Genomic DNA, 17484 nt, shown 5'->3' on the forward strand with positions numbered 1-17484 from the left:
AAACAGGAACGTTAGTCAAACAGGAATGTAATCAACGCATGATCCAAAGGTAGAAATTATAAAAACGTAAGGTATTGATCGTCAATTTGAACCGTTAGCAAATCTGTTTTATTTATATCTACAACTACAGAGGAACTTAAAAAGGCAACCTGACAAATCCAACAATAACGCGGACAATTAAAAATTCTTCTGATCTTTAATAGTTTAGCAGATTGCCAGATATTACAGCAGTTCCTTGATAGGTTTGTTAATTGGTGTGCTGTCAACATATTAGCCTTAAGCGATTCTATTCTAAGTGCTCTTGTACGACTATAATATCCAGGGCGAACTTCTACATCGTGTTAATTAAAGAAAAAGGATCTTCGCGTTGTTTTGGATAGTCATTTAGGCATCACTACTGTGCTACATATGAAAAGGCTAACCGAATGCCGGGATTTGTCATTCGTCTGAGTAAAGAATTTACAGATCCTGTTTGCTCGCGAGCTCTGTATTGCTAACTGCGCCGTTAAATAATAGAATCTGCAAATCTGGTGTGGTGATCATTTGAAGCTTTTTGAAATCGTGATTGGCTTTCACTGGAATCGAGAAGTACGCACTTTAAAAGCAACGACCCCCTACGTCCCGAAAAATAAACTTTTTTGTTGTTATGCTTTCTTTGGCTTTAATGTCGCATCTGTAACCTTTAAACTTTTTTTTTCCGGGAATTTAACACCACGGTCATTCTTCCCAATATAACCTTCAAACACGCTTGATTGAATCTAACACAAGTTACCAAAAAAAAAAAAACAAAAAAAAACTCTGATTGTACGTTTAGATAGACCTAGATTGAATAAATCATTAAAACAACCCTATGTCAGATGGTTTTTTAAGCAATAAACAAAACCAGCAAAAAAAGGCTCCAGATCTGTAGACCTTTGGAAACGTGTTATAATAACGTTCGGTTGATTCCAAATTCAAGCAATACGAAAAGCGACACCGAGACAAGTATAGGTACTTACGATGCGGCAGTATGATGTCCTTCAGGCACTTGGCTACTTGTATTCTCACGTTCGGAACCGGATCCCCGGCCAACGACAGCACATTGCCGAGCAGATGTTTGCGGAAGATTTCCACCTCGATCTCACCGGTTTCCAGCTGCCAGAGAGAGAAGACGAGAAAAAAGAAAAATTAAAATTGATTCTTTGAAAACGGAGGTCGAATAATCTTACAATTTTCCCGGCGGTCACGATGTAGGTTTGCCGGCGGCGCCAGTTGGAACCGTGGGCAAAGTTTTCCGTAAAGAACTTGAACACTAGGTCGTTCCGTTGGAACTCACGGGAACATTCGATGAACTGTTATTTGAAATGAGAAAGAAAGTTCGATTAGAACCATACATTTACTATCGAGAGCTCAGTGGAACTCACCGCTTCCATGCCGGCCTTTCGGACGCTATCGTACTTGTCCACCATGAGGCGCATCGCCAGTCCGGTCAGGTACAGAAGGCAGTTCTCCTTGCGAATCTTGGTGTGCATCCGCACCAGTGGGACGAGTTGCCGAGCGACGGCTTCCCGGAAGCGCCAGTTCATCATGTTCAGAGGTGGCTGCAGGCACAGGCTCAGCTGATCCATTAGGGTTTCGTGCTCGCTACCGTCGATCACCCGGATGAACTCGGCCAGGCTGTTGATCACCTCGATCCGGATTTCGTCGGAATCCATCAGGAACTCGATGTACGGTGCAACCAGATCTCGAGTGGCATGCTCCCGTCCTATGATCAAGGCTATCTTGCTGATCGAGGAGGCCATCGTTCGCCGGACCGTGTTTTGGATGTCGTTGCACAGGGCAAAGAAGTGGTTGCTCAGGATAGGCCAAAATTTGTCCCCGAAGGTGAGCACGACCGCCGGGAAGTAGTAGGCACATTCGAAGCACAGCTCTTTGATGTTTTTCATGTGGACAAAATCTTCCAGCAGGTTCCACTCGACTTCCTCGTTTTGCCAACGAATCAGGTTACGGAGCCGTTCCCCTTCTTTGTTGATATCGATAGCGGCAACACCGGCCGTGACATGGTCGAGCTTCTGGTGGAACGATCCACTCGAAGGCTGTGGCTGTTTCTGACGCACAGAACGCTCTGTACTGCTGACCCGTTCCACGTCAACATCGGCCTCGGAGTTATTGTTGATGCTTCCGTACGACGAATCGCTATCGTTGTGCGGATCGTGCTCTTGCGTTACATTCGGAGTGCTTTCATGCTTAGGGTTGTTATTTTTGCTATCCTCGCTGGAATCTCCCAGCTCATCCGTAGCTATCGGAGCCGATCCGGAAGAAACGTTATTATTGCTTATATCAGTATTTTTATTAATTTCCATATTTGTCCTAGTGCTTGTGTCATCGTCGATGAAATCTAGATCCAGAGGCATTTCCGGACTAATGTACCAAAACTGATGCGAATTGAAGCTTGGATCAATGGATTCGTCCTCGGACGCTGCGACTCCTTCGATACTGTTGCCGGCTGTAATCGGTTGTTTCTCACTTTCCTGTGCCCTGGGCACGACATCCGATTTGCCACTGCCTATTCCGCTGCCACTGTACTCGTAATTCAACCACTCGGCCTGCTCGTCCAGCTTCTCCATGTACGACGATATGCCATCGTCCTCGATACCCCAGCCGCCATGATTGTCGTCCGAGTCACTGCCTCGACGATCCATGTCCCCAGCATTGTTAACATTCTGCTGCTTGGTAAACGCATCGGCGAAGTTATTCTTCATTGGCGAGCAATACCTCAGGAAACGCGTCAGAGGATTCATTTCGTCGATAGTACCGCGTGCAGGGACGCCTGCCCCTCGGTGAAGTGTCGGCACCGGAACAACTGGCGGAGCACACAAAGAGCTGGACGAGAGAGATTTTCTCAACAGCAGCTTGTACGAGAAGTCCGATATTTTCGATATGCCACCATCGTCCGAATTTGACCCGGTCGAAAGCCGTTGCGATCGTCGATCAGCGAACGCGATCGAGTAAAGGTACACCTCGACGTTGATGGTGTCATCCCCGCGGGCCTTCCAGGGTTCCTCGTTGGATTTGACCAGCGATAGCAGCGCGTACTTTTGTATCGCCTCCCGGAAGCGCTTCTCGTAGGTTTCGAAGTTTTTGATCAAGGCATCGGCCGAAGGCTGATTTCCGTAGGTGATCCGGCTAGTATCCAGATGCACGAAGCAGGATCGGTCGGCCGCATTCGAAACCCTCAGCTCCAGGTTGCTGTTGTAGGCAAGTCCCAGGATGCGTAGCTGAGCGAAGGTGGTCAGGAATTGACCAAGGTTCTATTTGACGAGAAATGGAAAACGAATTTATGAGATTGCTAGAAGTCATATGGAAAAATTGACTTTTTTCAATAAAATGCCTTATGCTTTATGGACACACGCCTAAATCAGGTCAAACCAATTTGGAAAGAGTACTGGATAATGAAAGAGGATCACGCCCGATAGGTCCAACTGTGATCACAGATCATTTCAGAGAAATACGGTAAATATAACAGTGAAGAAAATGTAAACGATGTAAATAAACGTAAAATCGTTGGATATATTAAGTAATCTATTAAACATGAAGATAATGGGGGTACGAGAATAAGTTAAAGAACTAAGGCCAATGGTATAGTTAATGCGAGGCAAAGCGAAACGGAGAATGCGAATCAAAGCGGTAAAATTAACCCCATTTTATGAAAATGTATGTAAAAACCCTAATCGGACATACTGAGCACGGAAAAGCAGTTGTCAATTTGTTTCACTGGTATCACTGGTCTAACCGTCGTCAAATGCTAGCCTTTCGAAGTGGGCAGAAGTTTTTCTATGAGCCTTTAAAAATTTAATTGATATCTTGAGTCGAATTCACAATACAAAAACGAGAAAAAAAACGTGAAAACGAACAAAATCCTATCAATATTCCTATTTCAGATTTTCACTGGTGGATTAAAAGATCGACATACTATAGGAGTATGACCTGTACCGAATTGTAAACACTCCAACTCTGATTGTGACGCAGGCGAATCCATTTGAAGAACTCCTGAGAGATTCAAAATCCTAAGGCCCCAGAGTAACTTCGACAGACCTGGCGGGCATCTAGGACCTTGGTTAGTGTGTTCAATACCCACCAGGCGATCTGGGAGAAGCTGGCGAATGTAATGCAGCTGTTCGATCCGGCAAATCCGCAAATCGTGTGGCACCAGAAGGTCCCAAAAGCCGTGTGGGCTGGCAAATGTGTGATGGTGACAGTGATGATGGCCAAGTATTGGATATGCCCACTGGGTGGCAAACAGTGGAGCGCAAAAGGAAAAAGACTGCGAGAGCCGAGTCCAAGTTGCAATGCCAATACGAGGATCAGGTTTTAGTAGCTGATAGAATTTCAATGCGTTTTTATGTGCTATTTTAGGTAGAAGACCTTGCAACGGTGTCCGTAGAAACGGTTGGCATCTGGATGGAGGAAGTTAAGCTTCAGATAGCTCACCATAAAACCGAAGTTCTGCTCCTGATCAGATGGATACTGTTGGAGGGCACACGATATCTTCGAAACAGCAGCTGAAATACCTTGGAGTAATGGTCGACAATCGCTTAAGCTTTGGTGCGCATGTCAAATACTGTTGTGAAAGTGCATCGAAAGTCATAGATTCATTGGCCTGGGTTATGCTGAACTGCCATGGTCCAAAGAGTAGCAAGAGACGTCTCCTTGCGAGCGTCTGTCGAAAGTAGTTGGTACAGTGACAGTGCGAGTAGCACTGACGAAACTACTATACGGAGAAGCGCCCTGGAGCTCCGCTATAAAGGTAGAGCGCAACAGATTCAAATTACGGAGCATCGGCTGATAGCCATGCGAGTTTCCTGTGCATACAGGACCATATCAGCAGATGAAGTTTTTATCATCGCGGGCATGATTCCCATCGACATAACTCTGGCGGAGGATATGGAGTGTTACGAAGCAAGAGCTATTAGAGGAGTGCGTAAAATTTAACGAACAGCCTCAATGCTCAAGTGGCAGGAGCAATGGGACGCATCGAACAACGCAAGATGGACGCATAGGCTAATCCCGCGACTTTCAGACTGGGTAAATCGGAAGTATGAAGAGGTCAACTTCTACCTGACACAGTTCCTTTCGGGCCATGGGTGCCTTAAGCAATACCTTCATTGGTGTAAGCTTGTCAGCTCGCCTTATTGCCCGGAATGCGTTGCTACGGAGGAATCGGCAGAATATGCTATCTTTGTCTGCCTCAGGTTCAGTTCAAGGCGCCAACAACTTCAAAATTTGAACGCTGAAAATATCGTGAGTGAAATGTTTTGCGACGCACAGTCGTGGCGTGCTATAGTCGAAATCTCGTAAATCATGCGCGATCTGATAAGAATCAGGAAAGATGATGAACAGAGAGAGCGAGATAGTCAACCAAGTTTGACAAGCTAATGGAAGGTCTTGGGCCTCGTATGACACTACAATTCAAAAGCAACATGATCTTAGCGCGCGGTATAATCCTAATCTGGACTCATACGTGTGGTGGGACTTAAAAGGTCTCACGTACTCAGCTACGATCTTTCCTGCAGCAAAAGGAAGCGGAGATACCATTCGGGGTGGTCGTGACGGGATTCTACCTTGGTAGTTTCTCAATCGGCCATGCCTTGGTGGTTAGAAATCCTGCGAGAGTGGTTGCTGTGCAGGCGCGAGTTACTTTAAAAGCGTTACCTAACCGGCACACGTCTCGTGGTCTTCCGTACCAGTCTGAAGTTGGGGATAGAGGAAAAGGAGAAAAAGGATAAAGGAGAACGATGATAAAGGAGAAAGACCAACCTTGAGAAAGAGAAGAAGGGTGAGATGTATAAGTGCATGAGCACAGCCTACCCCTTGATGTAGTATCATGGGGTGAAACCAAGCATCCAGAAACATAAAAATGCAAAAAATACTACGCTTGTATGGACCCCTAGCTACGTTGGAATCTTCGGAAACGAAAAAGCAGACCAACTTGCTAACTTAGGACGAGACGACGAAATGCTGCTGACGATTACCCCCAAAGCGGACGCGCTTAGATGGATACGACAGCAATTGTGGAAAACGCACGGACGAATCTGGAGACACGAACAGGATATCGCACTACGGGAAATAAAATCGACTACAGGAAAATGGACAGACATCGCAACGAGAAAGGAGCAGAAAATTTTCACCAGGCTGAGAACTGGTCACACGCTGATCACCCACCAACATGTTCTGGAAGGAAAAAGAGGCACCAATTTGCTGCACTTGTGGCGTGCAATTACAGTGAAACATCTTCTAATAGAATGTCGAAAATATTCTGAGCTTAGGCAGGATATATTACTAGAAGGAGGATAATAGATTATTCTACAAAATAGCAAAGACAGTGAAGAAAAATTAATTGGATTCCTGAAATTAAGTGAATTGTACAGTGATATTTGAAAAATTGTAAAACTGCAAACTAAAACTAGAGGGTGAAAACACTTGTTTAATCCCTCTTCAAATAAACGATACAAAAAAGGGGCACATCTGGCACACGAAGCCCAAGGTGGTTTTAGTGGGACGAACCCACTCACGGCAGCAAACACCCGGCTGTTATTATGATTTGAAGTCAAATTTCCATCTTGTGCTATTTCATGATTTCAGTTGAAAATGATAAAGTTATCAGCTATGAAATGAAATTTAAACCGAATTTGGTCACGCGAAAGCTTTAACCTACAAATTATTTTTTTTAAATTAGCAAAAATATAGTGTGTATTTAAAAATATCAAAAAATAAAACAAAATTTTAAATAATGGTGAAAATCTTAAGACCCCTGGCGCGTATTGATGATAAAAAATATCCCCATAACAAAAAAAACACAATAGACTGTTCCAGAAAATATGAACACACCTAATGTTAACGGTCATTTTGAATTCTTTTTTCGAATTCTACTGGCTGCGTCCTTTTGTTTAGACATTTCTGTACGTCATAACATAAAAAAACATTTAGTTTGTGATTACATGGGTCGATTCACAATGACGTATGTTCCTTTTTGTGGTGACAGTTCGCACGTCCTGTTTACAAAATTTTACGAACGAGAAATGGGGTGCGGCGAAATTTTTCGTGTAACTGCACGGTCAAGAAATTTAACTTAAAACTCAGTTTGAGTATAGCATAAAACCAAGTCTCATTTTGTGAAATAAATTTAGCGCATTTTTTTGGTTTTTAATGGTTATCTCTCCGGGAATGAACAGAAACTTGAAAATTCTTTAAAATTTCGAAAAGGACGTTTGTTTATTAAAATGTTTTAACATGTTTTAAAACCCCTTTTCAACACATTTGTTCTGGACCCACTTTGCATTGAATATTCTGGGAAAGCGCCTCCACTTGAAAAAAAAAAAAGTTTCATCGAATGTCCAAATGTGAAAACTTCTAAAGAATTCGAATGTGCCGAATCGATTGTCCGGAAATTTCTTGTGTTATTTTGACCGGAAGCTGTAAACAATTACGACAACGCTAAGTACGACAACACTATTCAGGGACAGAAGAATCCAATATGGAAAAATTCTCCGGTGAACATTCCGAAAGAAAGGGCTGAACTATTATAATTTTTTACGATATTCGAGGAAAAAAAATAACGTCAGATAGTTAGACCACTAATAACATTGAAATGAGACTTAAAACAAAATTGCTCTCTGTTTTTGGCTAGAATCCTCCTATCGTCGACATTGCGCGGCAGCAATTCGAGCCTGCAAATTTTACTGGTATCGACATTCTCGTTAATTTTCGAGCAGCTCCAAAAATCGAAATCGAGTGTCCAGTTAGTGGTTTAACTTTAAAGTACATTTATACCAGCTGGATTTACAAACAAATGATTAATTTTTCATTATTTGATACTTCAAACATCTAATTTTCATTTCAATTTTTTTTATCCCAAAACTGAGCCAAGAACTATTGATAAAAACGTGTGAATGAGAATAAAATGAGGACCCAAATGTTTGCTTTGCTTCTTCAGCGTGTAGAATCGACCTATTCCAAATGCGTTGTCTTACTCCGGAGAAGAGAAAAAGTATCGTGCACAAGTGGTGTACTGTGAGTGGAACCTCATTGAGAAAATTGGCTAAAGAAGAGAATGCGAGCGATACGGACAGCTATTACAAAATATGGTAAACATTGTATATTTGAAAATTAACCAAGGAGTGATCGAAAAAACAGGTCAGGGATGCCTACAAACAGAAACCATCGGCATCCGTTCGAGATGAAAAGTCAGAGACCTCGACGTCTAACGTGGTGCGTGCTTAAGAGCGACTTAGGCTTAAGAAGTACCGTAAATAGAAAAAAAAAACATAAAAGGAACCCAAATCAAGACGCTTCTGTCAAACCAAGAGCCCGGAAACTGTATGATTCAATATTTCGCAAAATTTCTGGGTGCATTATTATAAACGTATGTGAAATTGGACTATAAAACCCTTCCTGGGCCACAATACTTCACTGTACACAAGGACAAGGATATCCCCGAAACGGAGAATGGCCTTCACCGAAAAAATTGGCAAGAAGGTGATGGTGTGGCAGGCAATTAGCGAGTGCGACAAAATATCTAGTCCGTACGTCACATAGGAAACAAGGTAGCTCTTCATTTTCTCATTTTAAGATTTTAGAATAGGGTTACCAGAGTCACCTAGCAAAAAAAAAAACCATTAGCCGGTTAGGGTTATATAGACCCGGAGTATTGCTTTGGTTATAAAATCTGTTCAAAGTGCAGGTTCAGTGTTTGGAATAGAATTAATCTCTATTCGTAACTAGCTGATCCCATACGAACTCCGTTTCGCTTTCAACTTGGAATATGTCATGAACAGTTTGTATGAAAGTCAATTGCCAAACATTTTCGAGATGCACTTCCGAATTCATTGTTAAGAAATAATTGCAAAAAATATCTTTGGCGACCACTTTTTCAGTCGTCTGCTACTAAATTTGAAATCAGTAATCAATTGACCGTGCCAAAAAATCCCCGTGTATAAATTTCGACTCGATCCGTACATAACAACGCAATTATTGCCAAAAAGTTAAACCTCTTTCGGTGGCCTCTTATACAATCTTTGATATCTGAAATCGATTACCCTTCCCTCCAAACTCCCGCGTGCAAATTTTCAAAGCAATTTATTGCATTAACATTTTTGTTTACATATTCTGTACGCACGCACGATAATTAAAATTTAATATATTTTTAAAAAACTTACAAAAATGCTGTTTGAATTTTTATATTTTTTTCACTTTAAATAACAATTATATTTTTTCATGCCATGTGTCAAAAACGTATTACCCTCAAACTGTACAGATTAGATATGTTGAATCTCCAGTAGAGTGCCCCAAATGACCCGAGTTTTGAAAAAGTTAAGCGCTGCAGGCTAAAATTGATCCTAGGCCTAGTACAAGATCTCATGCCAAATTTGGGCCAGATCGGATCACGGGAAGGGGTCGCTCAACGAGCCTAAAGTTTGTATGGGATTTTGAGACATTTTGTTCGGGAGAAACATGAAAAACCAGTTTTTCATCAATAACTTTGGTTCCCGTGGGCCGATTTCTTTCAAAAACGGGTTTTCTTAAAGCCTAAATTATGAAAAACATTTCATCCGAAGACTGCATATCAATAACAGTTAAGACAAAAGAGTTATTGGACTTCCAAAATGGGCTAACTTTTTTTACGGTGGTATTCATCACTGCTAATGAGGCGTCAATAAGTTCGACCGCCCCGACTCATTTACAGTGATGAATACCATCCTTAAAAAAGTTAGCCCATTTTGGAAGCCTAATAACTTTTTTGTCTTAACTCTTATCGAAATGCAGTCTTGGGATGAAATGTTTTTCATAATTTAGGCTTTAAGAAAACCCGTTTTTGAAAGAAATCGGCCGACAAGAACCAAAGTTATTGATGAAAAACTGGTTTTTCATGTTTCTCCCGAACAAAATGTCTCAAAATCCCATACAAACTTTAGACTCGTTGAGCGACCCCTTCCCGTGATCCGATCTGGCCCAAATTTGGCATGAGATCTAGTACTAGGCCTAGGATCAATTTCAGCCTGCAGCGCATAACATTTCACAGGTTTTGAATTTCCCATACAAATTTGGGGCAGTCTAATCTCCAGTCATATCGTCAATCGGCTGTTTGCACATATTACTCAATATGCGCATTTAGGAACACTCCCCCCTAATCATTCATCTAATATGTTTTTGATTTGATGGCGGTGTCAATGTGCAAATCCAAACCGATGTTCGACAAGAAGCTAAACACTCATGAATCCCACTCACCTTCAACGCCGCCATGATGACCCACTGGCTCGGATCGAACATAAACTTTTTCATCGCCGGCACCAGCACCTTGCGCCGCTTTTCTAGGGTACAGAGCAGCGCAATGATCGGCATCACCTCGGCACAGGCCCGTCTCACCGTCCAAATTTCATCGTCGCACAGCTTGATGAAGATCGGCAACTGTAAGGAAGACGAGAGATATAATTTGAATGTTAGAATGAACTTGAATGAGTTTAATTTTTTTCAAAGTTACCAAGCTCTTCTCGAACAGTTCATCCCCGAGGACTTCGCACATGACCGGAAATGCGGTAGCACACTCTCGCCGGACGAAGTGCTCCTTGCAGCTGCACATCTCGACGAACCGATTGTACACCAGCTCGTAGGTTTTTGCGTACCCGACGATCGGCACAATCTTCACCATCAACTGTTTGGGGTGGAAATAAAAAAAAATGTAAAAAATTTTGGTCAATACAAAAAGTTTATTAAAACAGTCGAAAATAACACCCAGCAGCCTTGAAAATGATTGTCCACAAAATTCGAAACGTCGGCCATTTTTTAACGACATAAACCCTAATCTGTGTAGATGGTTTGGCAACACCTTCCAGCTCATCAAAGCTGGCTGTGATATGGAATTTTCAAATTGGTACACATTTCACAGCCACTTTGTGAGTTTGGAAAATGTTCAGTTAAAATGATGAACTAGCTGAACACTCATAAAATACACGTGTCGTACCACTACGACTTTTCACTTTTCCTTCTTCCGCTTGGAAGGTTTTTTTTGTCGTCGACGGAAGCAATTTGAGCCTAATTGTCGAAAAGTGGCGCAACATTCTTGTCTTGAGCCTACAAAAAGCCACAGCAATAGATGTACATAAATTACCAACGAGCGATTAATTTTCGGACTCATAAAATTTTGAGCAAAAAAAGGAAAATAAAATCACAACCCGTAAAAGCGTTGTTTACCCAATTTTGTCGATATGCGATTAGCGGACACGATTCGTTGAGTAACTTTGAGCGGGCTCTTGTAAATCTCTCGAGAGATTGTACACCGGAATAGCATTAATGTTGTTATTTGAAACCTATAACTAGGGCAGACACTCGTAAATTGTTCACTAATTACTTCCCTTTGATTGGGTTCGGTTTAGTTAAGTAGTTTGTCAGCAGTCACTTACGTATATATTTAGGTTCGGTGAGTTGATCCCAACCGTGTCGCTCTTCAAAGCTGGCTGTGATATGGTCATCGAACTCACAGCATTTCACAGCCACTTTGAGAGTGGACACAGTATTCTTAGAAGCTGTTTTGATGAGGACACGAATACTCGCTGATTGGTTCCAGATTTGAACTCGTCAAAATGGCTGTGATATGAATACCGGAAAGACCACACGGCACAACCATTTCAACGATCCAAAACAGCTGGAAATTGAATGTTGGATAATTGTGTTCACACACATAGATATACACACACACACACACACACACACAATTGCATTCCCACTTTTTTTCCTCTCACGTTGACAGGTGCCACCCGACTGAGCTCATCAAAATGGCTGTGATATGATGAATGACGTTTTCCAAGAAGTCGGTTTCCGGGGGGATCCGAAACGTCGCGTAAAGGCACATAGCCACAACCAATTGATAAGCCCAGTCGAACATTGTCCTTTAGACTATGCATAGGTGGCGTATTTCTTTATTGAGATAATCAACACACGTTCCCATGGATGCGACGTAATTTCCCGTTGAATTTGAGTGATGTATTGCTCATCAAAGCTGGCTGTGATAGAGGTTTTGTAACGTGGTTGAACTAAAACAACCAAATTTGATGCCAACACAGGTCACTCCTTGCGACTTTCCTGTAACACTTGCAAAAACACTTCATTTGCAAAAAAAAAATCCGCAGCACTGTTTATGGACGGCACTTCTCCCGGAAGATGACTTCCTACCATTTCTACGGGCGAATTATGTATTCATCAGCATGAAAGACAAGGTAGTGAGATCCCGGTTTTGCTAGAATGGGTATCAAACTATCTCACTACCCATGTCTTTCTTGCCGCCGAATACTGACTGTGTGGAGGACCAGAGAAAGCTGCTGCCTACATGCCTACATATTTGAGAAAAAAAATGGTGACCATCCAACATCACACCCTGGTGCTAAAACTGCATGGGTACGACGTGAACTTTTTCCTCTGATATACATAGCAGCAGCAGACAAACTTTGCATCTAGTGCCCCCCCTTTAAACTTCTACTCATAGTTTTTTCCTGCATTATAAGGTACATCACTCACGTTTTTTCCCGATGGATTCTGTCAGTCACTCCAAATTCGACCCCCACCCCTAGTACACTTACCCCTGATACCTGACCAGATTTCGCAAAATCGTGTTTAGCCATAAATTTGAAAATTTCTTAATGAACGATTCATATATTTTTATTTTTATATAACATCAAACTTGGTTCTGATTACTTAAACTAGAGAATTTTACAAAATGGTACGTGCAGTAGAACAATTCCTAATCTATTCAAGAGAGTTTTAACATTTGAGGATAACCGTCGATTTTAAATATAACAGTAAGAGCAACTGAATTGCTGATCCAATCTAGTATAAAAAGTGACAACCTCACTCGTATATTAACTATCACAATGTTAAGAACTGCATCAAATTGGATACACAAATAATGCTAAAACGTTGGTAAAGGATTACAAATGAAACAAATAAACATCAAATTGGTTCAAATATCATCAGTTGGACCAATATTTATATCGGTTCTAAAAAAAAGTCGATTTAAAACTATGGTATAATAGACCACCACACCCCGCACAGTGGTTCAAAATGCGAAAAACGTGATCGTTGCTTATAACTATTTTAGGTCACATTTTAGCATATCGGTGTCTTCGGAGAAGTTTGTCAGTAAAATCAGCTCTATAATAAAAAACTACTATTTTTCTGATTAATCCCCCTACAAGTGAGATAAAATTTCTAACTTCTCTGTTATAGGTTTTAGCTCTTTGATGTCTTCGACAAACTTGTTAAAAATCAGATTTCTTTGTCTCAGATGTCAAGTTTCTAAAATAATTATTATCCGAGATATCGGCCAAATAAGAAACTTAACCTCTAAAAATCAGTTTTTTAATAATAACTTTTTTCAGTACATTTAAAGTTTAATAAAATGTTCCACAAAGTTGTTTGTCTTACTAAAATACACAACTCAAGTTTGAATTCTTTATGAAAGCACTGTACAGCGCATGCTACTACGTGTGTTTTCTTCTAGTTTTTCCCTGCGCGATGTCAGAAGCAAAGGTTTGGAAGCGCATTTGTTTTATTAGCATCTCCAGCTTGTAGAGGATATCTATTTCAATTGAACACACAATAACCTGTACTAATAATACAAATGCGCTTCCAAACCTTTGCTTCTGACATCGCGCAGGGAAAAACTAGAAACTAGAATGCGCTGTATGTGCTTTCATAGAAATCGTTGTTTTTAATGCAAACATGGAAAAGTAAAATTGATGTATCTCGCTTGGATACAAGAGGATACTGACGATTGTACCTGCATCTTGTAGACAAAATCTTCGACTTTATTTTGCATCTAAAGCGGGCTGCCCGATGTTGCCCGGTGTTTGTAAAATAAATAAATTTAATGCGTGAAAAAGCCCTATTTTCGGTAATCTTTTTAACATAGCTCTGCAGTATCACCTTCAACAAACTTGAAATGTTCAACAAAGTGGTGTATTTTAGTAAGACAAACAACTTTGCGGAACATTTTATTAAACTTTAAATGTACTGAAAAAAGTTATTATTAAAAAACTGATTTTTAGAGGTTAAGTTTCTTATTTGGCCGATATCTCGGATAATAATTATTTTAGAAACATGACATCTGAGACAAAGTTGTAGAAAATTTGATTTTTAACAAGTTTGTCGAAGACATCAAAGAGCTAAAACCTATAACAAGAGAAGTTAGAAATTTTATCTCACTTGTAGGGGGATTAATCAGAATAATAATAGTTTTTTATTATAGAGCTGATTTTACTGACAAACTTCTCCGAAGACACCGATATGCTAAAATGTGACCTAAAAAAGTTATAAGCAACGATCACTTTTTTTGCATTTTGGACCACTGTGCACCGGTGCGGATGATTTTGTCCGAATTTGGGTCAAAAACCCAGCCAAAATTAAATCGTAATAAAAATGATTTAAGTCGTTTAAAATGGAATTTTTGATCACAATCGTATAATTGTTCGAATGAGTGATTTTTCCTGATTCATTTACGTCATCCATAAGTACGAATTGGGCGATTGATAATTTACTTCACAAGATCACTATGATTTAGAATATCATTGAAATGTACATATTGATATACAATGAATAGGCGGAGCGTCGTTTGACACTCAAAAGCGTCTGTTTCTTTCTTCCCCGATACTAAAAGTGATCATTTGCCGAATTTGCCGAAGGGAGCTACAGTTACTCTGAGCATCACCAAAAAGTGCAACGCTAGAAGTTTGACCAAAATTTAGACTAAATATTTTGCGCCGGCGCACACAGGGGAAAACGATGTAAAAAGGTGATCAAAATTGTTTACGCCAAAACGGAGCGTTTTAGACTCATAGTGTCTTCGGGACATTTTACCTACATTTAAAGCACTTTAAAATGAGCTTTTGATAAAAATGATTAAATCACCTAGCAGTGAGATAGAAAAATTATTTTTTTGTATTTTTCATTTTAGAGCACTGGCAAGTTTTTAGATTGTAAAAAATGTAGCAATTTTGTTGAAGACGTCAACATCGCAGAAGCTAACTCGAAAAAGTTAGAAGGGTTCAAAATAAAAAAATATTATTTTATCAAAATTTTCAGTATTTTAACGATATCTTTTCAGGCCGAGCTTATTCAAGCAAGATATGTTTGAAAGAGTTTTGAGTCACTTAAAATCGAACAGTTTTGTGGAACACACTTAATAAAAATATTCAAACTGAAACGAGTTGGATCGGGAAAACTAAGAAAAAATAGCTGTTTTTGAACACCTGTATCTTTCTAGTTCGGTTGAGTTCGGTTCATTTTTTGGTTGCATTTGAATCAAACAAGTTTCAACGTTATAAAAACATGGAGTTTACAATGTTAAGTTGTTTATTTTGTAGCTTTATAAATGATTAAAGTTAGTTATTTTAAAGGAATCTAGAGGAATTTTTTTGCATTTAAAATTAGCTAATCGAAAAACAAATTCGTCAAGTATATTGTATTCTAAGCGAAAAGGTAGATGGTAAGGTTCGTAAAAACGTCATTCGCGAGCGAGAGAATGATTTGGCTAAAGTTTCACCAAAATAAAAACGGTTGCTAATTGTCAGTTTAAATTAACTTGAAATTTGGCCTCTAGATTAATTGAAAACAGCTAACTTTAATCATTTATAAAGCTACAAAATAAACAACTTAACGTTGTAAACTCCATGTTTTTATAACGTTGAAACCTGCCTAATTCAAACGCAACCAAAAAATGAACCGAACTAGAAAGATACAGGTGTTCAAAATCAGCTATTTTTTCTTAGTTTTTTTCGATCTAACTCGTTTCAGTTTGAATATTTTTATAAAGTGTGTTCCACAAAACTGTTCGATTTTAAGTGACTCAAAACTTTTTCAAACATATCTTGCTTGAATAAGCTCGGCCTGAAAAGATATCGTTAAAATACTGAAAATTTTGATAAAAAAATATTTTTTTTTTATTTTGAACCCTTCTAACTTTTTTGGGTTAGCTTCTACGATGTTGACGTCTTCAACAAAATTGCTACATTTTTTACAATCTAAAAACTTGCCAAAGACATAAGTGCTCTAAAATGAAAAATACAAAAAATAATTTTTCTATCTCACTGCTAGGTGATTTAATCATTTTTATCAAAAGCTCATTTTAAAGTGCTTTAAATGTAGGTAAAATGTCCCGAAGACACTATGGGTCAAAAATGCTCCGTTTTGGCGTAAACAATTTTGATCACCTTTTTACATCGTTTTCCCCTGTGTGCGGCGATCAGTTTAATCAGTTCATAGCATCTATAAATCAACATTTAAAAAAAAAATGATTTAAAATATGATGAAATTTGGACATCAGATCTAAAATGTTTGACAGTTTTGGAGTACACCAGCTGTGATGATGCAATTTTTTGCCAAAGGATCTAATACCGGTGGTTCAATTCTTGCATCCATAAACTAACACTAGAACATTCTTTGAAGAACGATATTCAAATTTCAGTTTGAGGCAAATTTGATTTATGACATTGAAGACGAATACAAGTTTAAGTGTCATCTATTGAGGCAAGAATCGGGAAATGATGCCTTCAGCGGTAAATAAAATCAAAAACAACAAAAAGTACTGACTGCTCTAAAATAACTGATATTTTGATCAAAAGTGATCAAAAAATGTTGGCAACACTGAGGAAAATGTCTTTTTAGTAAAGGACAAAAATCTGTGCATACAGTAAGACTTCCGAGAGTAAAAGGCTTAAAATTTTTTTTCCTATTTCAAACTTTTCTACATAGCTCCCCTATGAATTAAGAGTGAAGATATAAGAATCACTTTGCATAATATTATTTAAAAATTGATAAAATATTACTAAGTTAAGCTTTCATGATGCCCTCTAATTAAAACAAGATATCATGTTGGTTTGAAAAATTCAATGCTACTGCGTTCAGCCAAGCTTCCAAAAATAATTGATAGAACATCATATCATATCAGATATCAATTCCTTCATTTTAATACATCCCAAATTGAGCATCATTGTGCCCTCAATCCCTTTTTAGAAATTTTTGTAAAACAAAGTCCGAGCAGACTTTTATGACATTTAAATAGAAATTTTGAGAGAGCAATTAATGTGATTTTATAATTTCCAATGCATTTAAAATATGATATTACCACTGATCATACTGACAGGACACTTAGAACAAAAATTCGATCATTTTCTGGCTAATTTTTTTCGTCAACTTCAGCAGGTTTGCAATAACTACGCCAGGTGGCGAACCAACCATTTTTCCGATACAAATGCCCTGTAGGCAAAATGTACCTGTTTAGTCCGATTTTATCGTCTGAATTGCCTATTTTTTTTAGAAAGTTGGGTGGCACTTTCTAACTGGGATAGCATTTCTTCAAATCGATCGATGCGCACTCTGGAATCGATATTGCGAACTGTTGGAAAAATTATCCAAAAAATGAAATCGAGTGTCCAGTCAGTATGGTCAGTGGTATTACTG

General features: G+C 39.4%; 1 protein-coding gene across 4 annotated transcripts in view; it reads right to left on the reverse strand.

The window, feature by feature from the left end:
* Positions 1-17484, reverse strand: part of LOC129755773 (serine/threonine-protein phosphatase 4 regulatory subunit 1-like) — a 474134-nt gene that overhangs the window by 1540 nt on the left and 455110 nt on the right. For all 4 annotated transcript variants that reach the window (XM_055752419.1, XM_055752418.1, XM_055752417.1 and 1 more), the window contains exons 6-10: positions 10517-10687; positions 10264-10443; positions 1404-3290; positions 1209-1331; positions 999-1134 (exon numbers count right to left, since the gene is read on the reverse strand). In XM_055752419.1, the coding sequence (XP_055608394.1) occupies positions 999-1134; positions 1209-1331; positions 1404-3290; positions 10264-10443; positions 10517-10687 (2497 nt within the window). The remainder of the gene's footprint in view (positions 1-998; positions 1135-1208; positions 1332-1403; positions 3291-10263; positions 10444-10516; positions 10688-17484) is intronic.

This window comes from Uranotaenia lowii, chromosome 3 (genome assembly GCF_029784155.1).
Source record: "Uranotaenia lowii strain MFRU-FL chromosome 3, ASM2978415v1, whole genome shotgun sequence".
NCBI classification, from domain to species: domain Eukaryota; kingdom Metazoa; phylum Arthropoda; class Insecta; order Diptera; family Culicidae; genus Uranotaenia; species Uranotaenia lowii.